Genomic DNA, 17,054 nt, shown 5'->3' with positions numbered 1-17,054 from the left:
ATCCACGTGACTTTTTGGGTGGGAGTCCCATTATGAGGTTGAGGGTTTGCGACTTCAATTTAAAGTCAAGTAATAGCTTAGGGCTAAAAGTTAATTTAGCGAGGCGAGCGTGGCGATGCCCGATCTGATGAGGAGCACACAGTTCATCTGGAGATAAAAGCCAACATGCCGGTGGCTAGACGTCTTCAATTTACACAGTTTTGTGTTTAAAAGAAGTTGATGTAGTGCTTAGAATAAGGCCCGAACATGTCTTGAAAACTCTATTTTTACTTTTTTAAAACAATTATTTTTATTTTCATTTTAACACTTTGTTAAACTCATGCAACACTTGAATCTTTCAGACAGCAGCAAACCAGACAAACTGCAGATCGTACCGCTGCTTTAACTCTTTTCTGTAACTTCTCATCGTGGAAAATCACACCATCTGTTTATGGATTGGTTCACTATTAACCTCAATATGCTATTTGGTCTGCCATCAGGCTTGATTTTTCCCGGGAAAAAAACTACTGAACACAACGATGTGCGCCAGCCATTGTGCAGACAAGACAGGAGGAGGCACTATTTTCGTAAGGACTGTGGAAACTCTTCTCTGCAAATAACAAGGACACTGATGGAGGAGGAAAGGAGGGTGAGGAGGGAGAGTGATAGAAACCAAGGTCAAACAAGTTAAATGGTTATATGTGTTCTTGTTACCACCAGCACTCAAGATATTTCAAAAGCAGGCACTTTCTCTACTGGATCAGTAAGTAAAAAAAACAAAAAAAACATTCCTGCTGATTAATTCAACCAAGTGTTTAACTCTGCCTTTTCATAGCACTGAGATCTGGGTTTACAGCTCTTATTATTTATCTTATGGTTATTTCTTTTGCTCTGGACAGTAGCCAGGCTGCTGGCGGTAGCCATGTGGCTAATGCTGTCTTTGCAACAGGGGGAAGTTTAAAGTCTGTACAAAGCCTTGTATGGTTTTAGAGGGAGCTGTGCAAGATCTGATACATTTCCTCAGGTGATGTCACTCGAGTCGGTGCTGAGGAGTTGGAGTACGTGAGTTAACCAGACCTCTTTAGTCATTTTAGTAATCATCTCCGCTTTAGCTTCTCAAGGCTATATTAGCCACTGCTTGCATATCACACCGAAATCTCTGTCCAAACTGTCAGCAGCCGAGTTGCATTGTGGGTAGTGTAGGCACCCAATGTTGATTCTTCACACTTTCCATCTTGAGTCAGACAAATGTACCCTTTTAATGATGTAAATGGTGTTCGCTGGATGCGAAAATAAAAAAATCATAACTCTGGCATGTGTCTCGGATACATTTTGTCAAAAGACCGGTTTAAGTTCACTTAGGTAATATTTTATTCATTTGATTTTTCAAAACTAGTTTTCTTTTTATAATTAATTTCTTTTTTTAACGTTGGAGTACAAGAAGGGTTACAGTCGAAACATAAAACACCCAAGATGAAATGAAAAAGAAGAGCAAACAAAGAGAATTTATAATCATCATTTATAGTTCATGGCCTTTTTTCTCATACTCATTCCAAGTACAGGTTTCTGGAAAGCAGAATTGACTGACAGAATGACAGAACAAACACAGAACAGTTGAAACGGAGACTTATTTGAGCTATTCTCCTCCGGTTTTTGCATCAGCCCAAGCACACATTGGACAATCTTATAATACCACTTGGAAACACGCACAGCAAGTTAATTTATCTTAATCATTGGCGTCGTCCATCGTCATCACTCGCATTCTCCATTCTCACTCATGTAAGTCAGGATTGAGGAGGAAGGCAGTGATTCTACCAGTATCCTTAAAAGAGAGCCACACAAGTTGTCATGCCACGTTATCAACACCTTGTGCAGTTTTTGGGTTACGGTTAGGCTACTACCGGTCCGGGATCATGTATCTCAGGTTGGCATTTGTATAAAAACTATATAGGAACACATGTAAAAACAGGGGAGAATCAAATCATTATCCAACCGAAAAAAGAAATGCAGATGTTTTCATAAAATTGTCTATGTCTAGCAACACTTAATAACACTTATGTCTTCTTTTTGTCCTTTTTTTTTTTTTTTTTTTTTTTTACTTTTATTCCAAAATGGTTGAGTAGCAGTTATAGTTTGCATCATCTATACAACAGGCTATAAAACACCACTTTGTCACAGTCCAGAAAGCACATATAGATGTGGTTGTACTGTATATCAACATATGTACTGTAATAAGATAATTTTGCGTGCATGGCTCCCGATTGATCACCTTTGAGAGGTCCCCATGATTCTGAGGAAAAACTCTCTCCTTTGAGTTCACACCATGTGAAGACGAAGGCCTCCAGATTTCTCACCGGCACAATGGACGGATTCTTCTTTTTAAAACAGTCTTTCAAGAAAAAAAACTGCCATTCATTCTCACCGTTGCACTGCGGCAGTTCAGTCAGCCAGGTATTAGTCTCTGCCGGCCATCACCGCCTCTTCAGTGTGTACTTTGGCTGATATCCCCAGACATCCATCAGGGGATATATTTTTTTTCCTCTCTGAATACTCTGTCACCTGATTTTTTTTTCTCTCCGTCCACGGTAAAATGTTTGGCGTATTTATGTATGTATTTATTTAATGCATTGTGTCATTTTCCTGTAGAAAAAGTCTCAACAACACAAACACAGGCAATGTAAATGAAAAGTCAGTAATGTCCCTTTTTGCAAAGTGCATCTGCGCTCCTCTGTTTGCCAGAAACAAGGGAGTTCAATCACATCGTCCTGGCTGAGGAAACAAGTCACAGATGGGTTAATGTTGTTTGGTTGACATGTTAGATATGTGTTCAGTTCATTGTCAAATGGTTTGCCAGAGACATTTTTTCCCTCAGTCTCCTTCTGGACAGTAAATCTTCCCTAGAGAAAGTTATTATTTCATTTTTCATATTTACTTTTCAGAGCATTGTCTTGTAGGAAAAAATGACTAAATAATGTTCATCTTTGTTATTATACTGTACACATGTTGATGTCCTGATTTGTCTTTTCCGAGAAACGTTTAGGTTGGTCCAGCAAAAGACCAAAGCTCTCACAATCACACGTAATACTCCTTGTCCTTGTTCTTCTTGCTCTTGCTCGAGGTTTTGGCGGTGTTCACTGGTTTCTCTTTGATGACGGTGCCGTTGGACTGCGCCGAGTTGCTGATGTAGTTGCGGCTCTCGTCCACGTGGTACGAGCCCTCGTCCCTGTTCCGGTATTTGTACATAGCGTAGAGCAGGATGAGGATACACAGCGCCGCCGCCGCCACGATGCCGACCACCATCCCCGTCGTGCTGCTGGACTCCCGGAAGACCTCGGTGCCTGGGTCTCCCTTCGTTCCAGCGCCAGTGGGATTGGCTGCAGGGGAGACAGAGATATGATTACCACAAATGGACTGAGCTTGTTGTCTTTTTCCATTTTATCATCATTACTATGACTGGATTTATGGTGGCGAATGAATGCATTTCTTCTCTGCACGTTTGGATCGATATTACAGTTTAATGTTGATGGCTCGAGTTTGCCGAGGCTGAAAGGACATGTTGGCTGATAGGATTGGCTTTCTAGTAGAGGAGCATGCAGTTACTGTTCACAGTGACGAGACAACAGTGTCATATCATCATGATGCTAAATAGCATAGCATGCGATGGCGAGGATGAGGAGGTCCCAGTTTAATCAGTTCTGCCAAAACGAGAAAGATTAATACAAAAAGGAGAATCTGAGTATTAAAGTGTTTTAACAATCCAATCGGCATGCAAGCTACAAACTGTCAAATATTACCCCCGCGGTTAAATGGGACACAAATGCCTCCATGTGGATTTTCTTATAAAACTCTTAAAGACTATATTTTACATCCTTTGACAGTCACAGAATCCGACAATTAGCCTAGAAATTATATTGAAATGCCACACAGTCGTTCCTGTATCACCCCCAAGAAACCAAAGTATCTATTAGGGCTTTCAATAAATGTAGGAGCCTGACTTTTTTGTAGACCTGGCCTAAAGTACATGCCATTTTACCTGTCTAATCTACTGCCTATCAGCATTTTAATTCCGGCAGTAACATTACTCCAACGACATCCACTGTGCTGTAATTGTTCGTACATGGGAGGATGGAGAAGGTGAGACGCTGTAAGGTAAGGAGATTTTCTCACTTCAGAGGTGAAGCTGACAGGAAGACTAATGTCTAAATGATTCACTAACAAGCACGGCTAAAAGCTCTTAACATGTCTCACAGTGCTGTCATGAATGAGCAGAGCACATTTCCAACGTTTACTATATATACGAGTGGCATGACTGTATCACAGCCGGCGAAAAAAATAAATCTTTCAGAGGGAAACAATTCTTCAATTGACTCAGCAGATTTCGCCAAAGGCTGTCCCCACTTCTGTTCTGAGATGGCGCCATTCAATGGAGCACATTCTGAAAACACGTCAGCCCCCTGATATTTTTCTGTTCTCCTGGCACATCTCTCTGTGTGTTTTTCGTCGCAGTCATCATTTCTACTTAAGCCCTCTTTGTTGCATTTGTGAAATCCAAACACTCAACACTAACATTTGGAAAATGAAAGCACTCTGGTTCCACTGGATTGGGGCAAAAAAAAAAAAAAAAAAAAAGTATTAAGGATTTACAGTGGGGTTCAGATCATAGTTGTGTTGATGTGAAGATGTTACGCTTCGATTTGCATTTACACTGGGCAAACAGATTGTAACAACAGCGACATAAACAGCTGTCTTGACATGAATCATTTCCACTGTGTTGACTGGACAGTTGTGTTAAAGATATCTGGCGAGCTTTGTGCTATTCTGCTTTGTCCTTGGCCACAGAGTGCTGAAGCACTCTTTTGAAGAGATGCACTGAATATACAATGCATACAATAATTCCCGTACTCTGAAGCAATACACGTGCCACTTTCTAACTCAGTATAAATGACTTTTCGTATGGTCTTAACACTTGAGAGTTCATTTTTCATGTTCAACTCAAAGGGATTGACTTGAAGGCGACTTTATTATCTGTCCCTTTTGATATACAGAGTGTCTTGGTGAAAATTGTCACACAGCAAATATCTAGTTTTTTTTATCTGTCTCCAGGTGATGTAGTATAAAAATGAACAAAGTCAATTTTAGGGGGAGGTCATGGCGTACAAATGTGTCAGGCACAGGAGTTATTTTTCCTTGACTTTTATTTTTTTTCTACTTTCAGTTTTCAGTTGCTTTGAATTTTAGCAACACAAAAGCGTCTTTGTTAGGTTCAGGAAACAGTCATGGTTAGCGTGCGAGAAGCACTGTTGGCTATGGACACCTGGGTGCTAATTGTATCTGCCTGAAATACATTATAAATGCTTCTTTTGAAGGTGAAAAATGGCGACAATGTTAGCAGGATAAAGGTGTGTCGAACAAAGGAAAAGGTTGTACTGTGTTTATATAGCACCTCTTTTATAGGGCACAATGTTTTTTGGCCTTTTGCGCCACACACGTTTAATATTGAGTAACACTTCAAATGTATTTTCATAGTTTTAATACATTTCATAGTAAGTGAGCATAAGCTAGCATAAATGCTATATTAGCTCAAAGCACGCAATTCTGTTATCCTTAATGAATGGGTGTGTTGCATGGTGAAATTGTGTTGTCATGCTGTAGCTGTAGTCTGTAGCTGAAGGTTAAGTTTGCCTACCTGTGGCACTCTTATTATAGATTCATGATTCTGACATTTAAAACGACCTTAGAACTGTGGTTGAAATTCTGTCAGGAAATTAAATACACTTTTCTTTTTCCTTTTTTTTAACTCTTGAGTGTGTTCGCTGTTGTCATGCAGCTACAATGTCATGTATTTCCTATGGCACTGAAGCTTTTGTGAAGAGTTAGATCAGTTATACTGTCCTCCCCGGCTTTAAGACTACCAGCACTCAGTATATATTGACATTTAACAGAAGCTAACTGTATTCACGTTAACAGTATCAACAATATTAATTTGTCATATTGAGGAATATTCATGTGAGCAGCAGTCAACCAAGTAATTTGACTCTACATTTACAACATTTTTATGTGATGATAAAATGGCTATTTGATATTTATTGAAAATAATCTGACTGGTGCCGTCCCTCATGTCCCATTTTGCTGGCCCACTTTCCTCTCTAATTTTTTTTTTTTTTTTTCATGAGAGCATTTTGGTGTTAGGAAATAATTGCATTCTTCAGCTTTGATATTGAACCAGCTTTAAAACGAAAGATTCACTCTAAAACAAAGACCACGACATTGTGTCTTCATTATTTCCAACCTTTTGATCTTGGCTAGTCAAAGTAACATTTCCACATGAGTAACCCTCTTTTCTAAGCTCAAACTCACTATCCACTATCCACAGTCGAGAGCAACTCTCTCTTCTGTCTGACATCAAAAGGACAAGACATGGAAAACAAAATTTTGCTGCGATTGAAGTTCATCATAACCAGCTTGTCTCATCTTATCAAATCCTTATTTTATGACGGACTAACTTCTCTGAGCATGAGCAAAGAGGGCACTTCTTGTTCTTGTTGTATAAAAAGAAGAGGTTGTCTCTCCCTGATCTGTTTTTGCAGCACATCCCATTCGACTTCTGTGGCGACGTCTCAAACAGGCACAAAATAAATTCACTTTTTGGTGTCCTTCCGATTACAGTGAATATCTTTTCTCATTCAATAAGAATCACAAATACATATTCCATTCTGCAAACCATTAAAATTTAATTTAGATTTGTGGATACATTTTCCCAGGTCTCCATTGGTTTCTATTGATTTTTGTATTTTTAGTTTTACAATAAGGTAATATTACAAAATTCTTGAAACGCTCTTAAATGGCCTGCATCTATCACAGTGGACATCAATACTACTTTGGATTTTGTCAATGTAACATTGTCTTTGCTTGAAAATGCAGTATGGCCAATCTGCACTGCTTTTAGACATAATTCCTCTTTTAATGCAGATTTGACGTTCATGTGATGGATGTGACAACTCCAGTTTCAAGAATCTACCACTTGAAATGAATGGAAACCAATGCCTGTCTTGAATGGTAGGATGCATTTTCAGTAAGGTGAAGCACCTCGTCAGTAGTCGCGCCTTCAATTTCATCACTTCATTTCATTTGCATAGTTTATGCCTAGCTGCTAGTTTTGGATGTGAGACTTGAATTAGTACAGCTGCTCTGTTAGTGACGCTGGGTCAGGCATGTGTGTGAGCTGACCAATCAGAGGAGACAAGGTATTCAGGAGGCTGGGCCTTAAAGAGACAGGGGCTAAAACAGAGCATTTCAGACAGAGGGAGCTACAGAGCTGCAGCATTGGACAATATGAGAAAACCAATGTGTTTTTTGGACCACTTCAGCATGCAAACCTAGTCTAGTAGTAAATCAAAATAAAATTATGGACCTGAAAAAGGGCATAGCATGCCTCCTTTAAGTATAAATGATTAAGAGTTAAGGGGCTGAAACCAACCAACAACCAGTTTGCATACCATACACATCCTCCCTCTCTGGAGTACACTTCATGTCTATTTCACAATAATCATCCTAACTGTTATTATCCAGTGTTTGCACAACAATGAACCTTGAATGTTCGCTAGCACAGAGAGACTGCTACACTTTCGGGAAATCGTTACCACCAGTGAATGGGGAGGTGATTGCACATCAGCGTGCCCACTTCATATTCTGAATGCTGTCCAAGTTGTAATACAGCGCTCCTTATGTCTGTGATAGCCCTCTTCACTGTTTTTTCTCTCTCTCGTGTCTCACTCGTTGTGGATAGCTTTAGAGATAAAGTACTTTTTTGATTGCTTTCATTTCTCTTCTTGAGTGACAGCTTAATTTTCAGACAAGCATGGCTCTGAACGGTGTAATATTAGCTAATGACTCACACAGCTTGCGCGCGCAGGTAGATCTTGTTCTTGCCGGACTAAAGGGCACAGAAAAGTGTAAACTGTAAAGGGCAAAAGTTCTCTGGGCTGTCAAGAGAGGAGACGCCGCTGCCATTCATTGACATGTCTTCCACCATGGTTAGACTGATCAGCGGCCCAAGTATGCTTCCAATGCCAGCAGACATTCAAGGACAAGCGGAGAGTACCACTGGGGGATTGAGTGTGACTGAGCGTTGCAACAGATTAGCTCTGCTTGTGACAAGCCCACTTATCCTTGCAGACAGGTGTGAAGAATGGTCTCGCCTTGTGGGCAAAAGCCACTGGTTGACATGGCTCTTCCCCAGCAAGCCATTGTGCGGGCATTAATGGTGAGTTACTTTCATATTCGCTATCTATCCTTTGTTCGGGGTCAAAAAGTTGAAAGTGTAGGTAACGTAGCAGGTTGATGGAGTAGAGAGCTCTCGATGTGGCACTCGAGGGTTGTATATGGGACCTCGGCCGGCTCCTACAGCAAGGTGAGCTCGAGAGGCAAGCGGCTGCAGTCTGCTATATCAGGATTGAGTCATGTGTTAACAGAATCATGGTGCGTTGTTCCTCCTTCTGTGATCTGACACCTCGTGCTCTGGGCTTTGTTATTTCCTCTTGCCTGGATCTGTTGATTGGCTCCCCACAGGCTGCGTTCGCGCAGTCTTTCTGTCATTGAGAAACCCTCGTTCAACTGACCACAAACCTTCTTCCATTACTGTAAAAGTGAGAGATTTTTGGCCGAAATTCTAATCTTTTCCTGCAAAATCCAACTCAATATTTTAAGAAGGAAAGCTGAGCAGTGACCACTACTTAAAGGATTAACACCTCATTTAGAGCAGTGCTGACACAGCCATGTTTTGTCCAAAAAGATTAGCATTCATTACAGCTCATTAGCTTGCATTTGGTCTCTGCAGTGTCTGTCAAAGAGCCACCTGATGGCGTGCGGGGATCTAGCCTAGTCCCTTACATTAACTGATACACCTGATGATGCGGCGCAATTGTTACCCATGAGCTAACCCTGCCCTGCTCTCCCTCAAGTTGGGTTCAGGCAAAGTAATGTGGCAGACACAAGGCCTTCAAGAGGGGCCCATAAGACCTGAGTCAAAATGCATCTGCCTGTCTGTTCATTAGCACTCCATCACCTCAGAATGAAGGCACATAAACTGAGAAAGAAATAGCGCCTGAAACAAGTGTTTAAAATGATGGCTGCTCTTATACGCTCTACTCGAGCGTACCCAAGGGTAAAATTAGACATGGGGAAAATGACCTTAAAGTGGCGCCTAGCTTCATGGCAGCACAGCGGGGGTGCACTCGCGAAGCGATAGAGGTAAACTCAGGGGGGTTAACTTTTGAAGGATTGCAGTTATGTAAAAGCTGCCAGAATAACTTCCTCCTCTGCATCTCATCCCGGAGCGAGACTTAAATTACAGTATCACATCCAGACCATCATAAAGTCCTTGCGGTTTTTATTCACAAGGACATCAGTTAATGCTTCAGCCATTTAGTCACAAATCATTTGCTTTTACCAAGACTTTGCCGAGATACACGCGGAAAAACCGTAAACAAAGAAGCATAGATGAACTTTTATGTGACCCTGATCCATAAATGTTCGTGAGGAAAATGAAATAGCCTGGCCAGGGAATTGCATTTGCCTTACAGAGAGGCACTGAAGGGTGCAATGACATCAACGCAGAGATTGGTCTGGCTCCAATGTTCTGGTTACTGCGGGGTTTATTTGACAGCATATTTCCTCTTAATTCTACCTGGATTCTCCAGTATGGATACATCAGCTCGCCTCCCGGAGACATTAGCATCGCTGCAATGGCACTTGTCATTTAGAAGCCTGCGATATGCCTGATGTGCTTCCCCTTCTCTTTGCCTGACTCCTTTCTGCAACGTGCTCTCAAGGAGAGGAATGGGATCAGAGATTCCACACTGTCAGCCGGGATTTGAATAAATGGTCCTCTTCAAAGACTATTTTTCCTCATTTGTCTCCAGCGAGAGGGTTCATTTGTTTTGTAATTTGTTGCAGGGTGAGCAGGTTGATGGGGGCCACGGATGACGGAAAGCGGGGAGAGTGTCGAGGCGAGGGGTTTGCTTCAGGTGCGTGTGAGGCTTGTTGAGAGCTAATGGAGCAACCAGGACTACTTAGGATATATTGGATGGACAGACTGGGCTTGACCTTTCATTAACTGGTGGTGGTAATGGGTCGAGAAGAGTTTTGTAGAGCACACATGGACAGTGGTTTTCCGTAAATGGATGCGCTATTGCACATTTGGGTTTATAGCTGGCAAAAAAAATAATCCCAAGAATGAAGTTATTGTTAGCAAGAAGGTAATGAAAGGAGATTTTATGTGAACCTGGCTCTCTGCAACCTTGCGAACATTAGCGGTGCATCATGCTTCACTGAGAGCTCGAGGAGGTGTCGCTGTGGGACGCCTTCAGAGCGACCCGGGCTTAGTTGGCATGCTCACTGACACATTGCTGTTATTCAGCCAGATTAATGTTATACCATCTTCTTACTTCACATATCCAGCCATAATCACAAGCTGTCAGAGCCGTCATATAGTTGGGGATCAGCGTGCAGACAGGTCACTGTATCAACCGCAGCAGAGCCAAAACACTTATTAAATCCCTCTTCCCTCTTTAATTATCAGCATGTCCTCGAGAAGTGATTCAAGCCATCCTGTACTTGTGACATGCTGGCAGGATGCCTGATGACAGTGTGCCTGTGTGAGTCTGAAGTGGCTCCGCTCCTGCTGATGGTGGACGATGAACAGAGAGCTCAGCGGCCATGAAATGAGGTCGAACTGAGAATTATTGAAAGGTGTTTGATTGAGCCCAATAAAAAGTCTGGGGGGCAGTTCAGGCCTTCGCCCAGAGGGGTTCCGCAAGGAGAGGCGAGACAAAGGCGGAGGTCTGAACAGTACAAGTCTGGAATTCATTTCTTGATTAGCTTCCGAAAGAGTCAGGTTGCATGTCCTCAGGGTCCATATTTGTTATGGATATTTGTCATATAGTTGGCCGGCAGCCACACAGAAGCTCCACATTGCGTTGAGAAGAGTGCACAGAAGCTAAACGATCTTCTGCTGCAAGTGGATGATCAAATCTTAAGTGCAGGCTCGCACTGTTTCCGAAACATTTTGACACAAACTGTTCTGCGAATTGAGACTACAAAGTGTGAAGGCACTCTTCCTGTTAGTTTTCCAATATCTCTTCATGTGAAATGAGAGAAAAAAGAATAAAAAATCTACCAGATGGGTCAAAGAAATAGTGGTCACTAATTTTTCTGGAGCTCATTGTGTCTTACAAGAAATGTAACTGGTTTTAGCACATATAGCCCCCAGACAGAAGAAGAGACTTATTCACATGCTCACAACAACATAATGGCCGTTATATCATACATATTCTATTTTTCTGTGTGCACCGATCAGACGTCTTTGATACTTTTGCTGGATTGAGAAGTCAATAACGCAAAATAAGGCATTTTAGTGCATTTCAGAAAGCACTCTGCTGATTGGTCATCTGTGAATTGGTGGGTTATATTTCCAGGCCCAGACTTACTTATATTATTACCATAACTGACCTCTGACTGAGATTCCTTGCTTTTCCCGGGAATGCAAAGTCTTTCATGCCCTACTTAAACTCATAAACAGACACATTGTGTTAGCATCAATGTCAGCACACCCAGGAGATGTGCGGTAGAAAAATAAAAATAATTGAAAAATATAAATATGGAGGGATCAGTAAAGAGAAAGACTGACAGTGGGTGTGAAATCCTGTTTTCTCTCAGAACACACTTCATTTAAAATAGAATGTAGAGAGAAGGCTTGGACGCCGTAATCCTCGCTGAAAGAGCACAGGAAAACAAAAATGGCAGAATTCCATGAGATTTGTCTGAATAAATTGGGCAAAGTATGCAATAATGATAGTGACATGTTTGGCTAAAGAGCGGGCACTATGCTTGAAGGTCATTAGCGTCGTTTGATGAGCACGAGCTCTCATCAAATTCAGCGGGCATCCGGTCTTCAAAAGGTTTTTTCATTTGTTAAACCACGTCTGTGAGCAGCAGCCTGTTGGCATGCGAGGCGCATGTCAGTGTGTTCAGCAAAAGGAAGGGATGAACACACACAGAGTTCCAGCTGGGTATGATTGAATAACCTATTAAATGTGGGCAGTGACCTCTTAAGCCAGCACTGTGCTCTTAATGTTTCATTAATCTCACAGCTACTTTTAAAACAATAATTTACTCAATTTTTTTTTTCTCTCTCCTGGCTGGGTGCATTCCAGCCATTGCCATCGGGTTAAAGAGAATATTCATTTGCCACTTGATTTATTGGTTTACTATATGCATTGTTTCCCCACCCATAAATTACATCTATTAAAACAAATGTCAAACACATTAGTAGCTGCTAATGTCACCGCAGAATGCTTGAGGATAGAAAAAGATGAGGTAGCACGGAGAGAAGAGGAAACTGGATATGATTAACCTTAACCTGCCTATGGGCTATCTACAGTGAAGGGGCCACTGGAGCCGAGAATAAAAGCACTGAGGGATTATTTGTGAAATGTAGAAAAGTGCATATGCAGAGGAACTGACTGAGGCTGCCGCTGTGTACTTGCATTTGACAAGGGAGCCCATTTTGCTTGACTGTATGTGAGGATAATGATGGTGGGAGAGGTAAAGTGTAAACATTTCCAAGATAAACATCCGACTGATGGAGCCAGTGTTATATCAGGATGCATCAGTCTACTTCTGTGCACACCGCGCCAAGAAAAATAACATCTGGGGCTGGGATCAGGGTAGTCTGACTTCAGAGTGGAAAAAATGGTGCACTCTGAAATCGAGTGCAAGAAAGTCTCTCTCGTGCCTTACTTCATCATTTTCTCAGGGGAACACCCAGTCGGTTGGTTCTATAGTAACAATTAAAGGAGTGTAATTTTAGTGTGGAACACAAGTTGGAGCACAATTAACAGTTAGAATAAAAATTGTAAACATCTGCACCCATATCTTGGTCACTGCGCTGCCCATTTCCCACAGTATACCAGAAGTAAATAAAAACTGTATTTTATCACATTATAGAATTAATTCAAATTCTTATCCATAAATCCCCCTTTTTGAAAATATGTGGCAGAGAGTTAGATGGAAAGACTGATATCACGTTTGTATTTGTAAGCTACGAAAAGCTGCCAATGAGCCCAGATTACCACAAACAAAGAGACGGTTAGCTAGCCTGCTGAAAGAGAACCATTTCTTTTAAGCTAGATAAAGCGTGCTGATAATTGAATGTTGCTAATAGGTGGATTTCTGAACTGTTGGACGGAGCTAAGCTAGCTAATTAACCCACTCCTACACTCATAAGCTAACTGGCTGCCCTTGATTTGCTTCAAACAGACAGAAAAGAACAAGACATGCGACAAATTCAAAATTAACATTGTGTATTTGTCATTAAAACCTATTGTTCATCATCTTTTTTGGTGCCTAGAATTTGACTAATTTGCACAAATATGGAAGTAGCAGGAAAAAGCATGAGCGCTTAGGAGGAAAACACACTAAAAACAAACAAATGATGAACAAAGGCAGGATGCGGGATGTAACCTTGGATGTGGGTCGCCGTGCAGCAGCTGCCCTCCATCAACGGCCTGCATGACGCCAGTGAAATGAAGCAGGTAGGCGAGAGACATCAGTTCCATCTGACCCCATGCAGCTCGCCGACAACCTGTTCCATTAACTCTCACCATAAAAAACCGAGGTTGGTGCTTGACAATCAGCACAAGCCGTCATCTCAATGGGCTATTTTCACGCAACCGTAGCCCACATCTAAATCTTTTCTAGATGATTGGCCATCACTTCATCGTGGCCTTTGCAAGAACGATTTTCATTTATTTCCGGGGAAATGCAGGACTCCTTTTGAGCTAAATATCAGCATTTATGCAGTACGTCTGTGAGGTGGGATCAGATGGAAGCACTCGGCGCACTTTATTTTGCTGAGCAATTTTTTCCAATAGGCATCGCACAGGCAGACGCATTAATGTGTGCCTGTAATCGTAGTCGCAGTGATATGCAGCTGTCAGAGCCCCGCTGCTGAGTATATGCACACTCCCCGGACCAGCCTCCTATTACAGATCAGATGTGTTGCAGCATCATGGGCCTGTGTATTCCTCAGTGGTTTTCTGACCCAGGGGGTTGGGGGGCTGGGGGGGTGGTTGGGGATTCAATTTGCTGCAGTGTGATCTAATCTGAGTCCTGCCGGGTGATAAGCTCTGCTGGTACAGCTGGCTTTTCCATGGTTTCCGGAGGTAAGAGAAATAAAGCGCGGCAATAAGTAAGTTTAGCCGATTGATGTCACTCAAACGGCTGATAGGGAGTGTTGTGGGGCGAGACTCCGGTGATACACAGGATGATCTAGAGCTGACCTTGGGCCGCAGACAGCTCAGATAATACTCCGTTTCAAAGCTCACCTCTTGGGATCGCTTATGCACCAACATTATCCTACTGTATACATGTGTTGTGGGGCCCGAGCGCATATCATAAGCATGTCCGTCTGCCCTCTGCCTTCGAGCCGAAAAGACTGTCAAGGTGTTGCGAGAGACATGATATATTGTCGGTGTCATTAAAGGGAGTCGACCGAATGGTAATATGAGAAAGTAGTCCTTTATCAGCGACAGTGGATCCAGTTCTTTATCCACAGCAAACAGTGTCTGAGATGCGGGCGAGTGCTTGGCAGAGCGTGTGAATCGTTCTGAATGTAGATATTAATCAGGATACGGTGTTAGACAGCTGCCACCCTGGGAGCCCGCAGCTCTGGTGTCAAATCCCCCTTCAGTGATCACAGAAGGAGAGGGATACTCTGCTCTGGGAGTGCGCGTCCCTGAGCATCACACAGTTCGCGACTGATGTTTTGGCAGATGCCCTTGTCAAAAAATATCATAATGCAAGCTGCTGGGGTGAATCAGTATGCAGACCAATCTCCTGTGTATATGGTACTTGACAGAGGTAGCAGATGAAAGTTAGAAGCACCTATTGTGATGCCGCCCAATGGGAATATCAGTCCGATGTGCAGTACGAGACTTACAGGCAGAGAGTAACTGTGGTGAGGGCTAATCATGCCAGTGGAAGACCAGAGAACAGGAAGAGAGGCAGACTAGAAAGTTGATAGTCTTGGCTGTGGGGCAGACATTAATTTAGTGGAGGTTTTATGACCACATACTGATCGATAGCACATCTAGATGGAGTGGGGGGCCTTGGGTCTGGACTTAATTGTTCTCTGTGCTTCTCATCACTTCAGATTGCATTTGAAAATCCTTCCATTCATAGGCAGGAGCGAAGGGTTGGACTTAATTGCCTTCCATGTGTGGCAAGTTAATAGATTAAAAGTTTGGCGGGGACGCAGGGAACCAACACATTTACAATCCCGATTTGTCAAAGTAGTGCTGATAAAAACTGAGGCGCTTTCAAACACTGTAGGGGGAAAAACTGATTCTTTTTGTTCGGAATTCATCAAGGGCTCTTGAACACACAGTTACAACTACAATGTGTTTATTTGCTTTACTAAGGACACCTGATATTTGCAGGTGAACAATAGCACATGAGTTACAACAGGATGAACTCCCACTGCTCGCTGTAGAATTTAATTGACAACAGTGGGGACCCTCTACACACAGAAAGAGTGTGCAATGCAAAATCAGCTCTCAAGCACTCCTTTGTGGGTTTATCCTCCTTGATTTCATGTGTCGGAGTCGTGTGGGTCTGATAATTACAACTGTGCGTCGTTCTGTTTTTTTGAGAACCTGCCTGTTTGCGCATTAGTGCATGCCATGAGCTGATGAAGACGATAAAGGTGCAAAATTAAAACACAGTCATAACAGCTGCTTTGACATATACAACATATCTGAGGCAGTGTGGAGTTTTAGCAATGCATGCAGTTCTCAGTGCCAGATGAAAAACTACAGGTGTTAGGGCAGTTAAATCTTGATGGTGGAAGCTAAAGAACGACAGTTCTCAAGTTTTTCATTGAATAATGCAATATGTAAGAAATTACCACGTGTTGATCTTATACTCCTAATAAATAGGGGCAGTGTATCACCACGAGTAGCAAACTGCTACTAACTGTATTCTGTTTATGACTGTAGCTACTGTTAGCTGGTTAGGTTAGCCATGCAGCTAGCCAGAGAGTTGACAGGACCTTTGGACTGCTGGGAGAAAGAGGATGCTAACACGCATGCTAACTTCAGTGGTTCAGTAGATATATGTGCAGCATGCACATAGACGTCTTTGACATAAGGCCAACACTGTTAATGTACTGTCTGTTGATGATGTTAGTTATTTTTTTGTATGTTAAACCAAAAGCTCCCTAATATGTGAAACAAAAGAGGAACAAGCTCGTTAGCATGATCACTTCAGTAGATATCTCTACATATCTGTACAATATGCAGACATAACACCAGCACTACAATTTATTCACATATCTTACATATTGCCCCGTTAAGCTACTGTTGATTAAACCTAGCCCAGCTGACCTGAGATCAGATTGTCCTTTTAGCTTGAGGCTATCAGGATAGGCTAGTTCCCTAAACTGCTTTACATTAAAATGACCATGAACACTATGGTCATAAATTAATGTAAATAAAAAGTTATAGCCTTTTATAAGTTTGACTGCATTTATATTTCATCTTCCTGTACCAGTAAAATCATACTCTGTGGCGGAATGGAAGCTTCCCAGACAGACCTAATGGACAGTCTCCAGCTTGCTGTATCACGCAGTCGGTGGTAGCAACTGCAGCCTGCGAGAGTAACTCTGCCTGTGAGAAGTGTTCAAGCTCTAACTAAAACTCCTTCGATCTGCTCATTTAAACAGTGTGTGTGAGCCTAGAGTGTCTTGGCGGGGGTGGACTATGACACACAGAGACACACTGACACACCAAGAGAGAAGTAGAATAAAAAAGAGATGACTAACCTAACCCACCTGAGCTCGGCTCACAGGGATCAATGTCCTCGTCGTCGCTCGGACACTCGGCTGATGCCACCGTCAGGTCGTCCGTCGTCTGGAAAGAGAGAGAGGCACACAGTGGAGCGGTGAGTGCCTGAAAATACTTAGCAGCGTCAATGGGGTATGATGGCTCTGGCTCAGAACTACCAACAGTGGTGTTTCC

General features: G+C 42.3%; 1 protein-coding gene across 44 annotated transcripts in view; it reads right to left on the bottom strand.

Annotated features, from left to right (window-relative positions):
• Positions 1 to 1,329: 1,329 nt before the first annotated feature.
• Positions 1,330 to 17,054, bottom strand: part of LOC115597081 (neurexin-1a) — a 276,475-nt gene continuing 260,750 nt past the window's right edge. For 28 of the 44 annotated variants that reach the window (XM_030442706.1, XM_030442719.1, XM_030442740.1 and 25 more), the window contains 2 exons: positions 16,859 to 16,946; positions 1,330 to 3,353 (listed from right to left, as the gene is read on the bottom strand). In XM_030442706.1, coding sequence (XP_030298566.1) covers positions 3,052 to 3,353; positions 16,859 to 16,946 — 390 coding nt within the window. In that variant the 3' untranslated portion in view covers positions 1,330 to 3,051. The remainder of the gene's footprint in view (positions 3,354 to 16,858; positions 16,947 to 17,054) is intronic. The other 16 variants (XM_030442701.1, XM_030442725.1, XM_030442712.1 and 13 more) reach the window with 2 other exon arrangements.

The sequence above is a fragment of the Sparus aurata genome, chromosome 15 (genome assembly GCF_900880675.1).
Source record: "Sparus aurata chromosome 15, fSpaAur1.1, whole genome shotgun sequence".
Classification (NCBI taxonomy): domain Eukaryota; kingdom Metazoa; phylum Chordata; class Actinopteri; order Spariformes; family Sparidae; genus Sparus; species Sparus aurata.
This window is presented reverse-complemented; position numbering and strand designations above follow the sequence as displayed.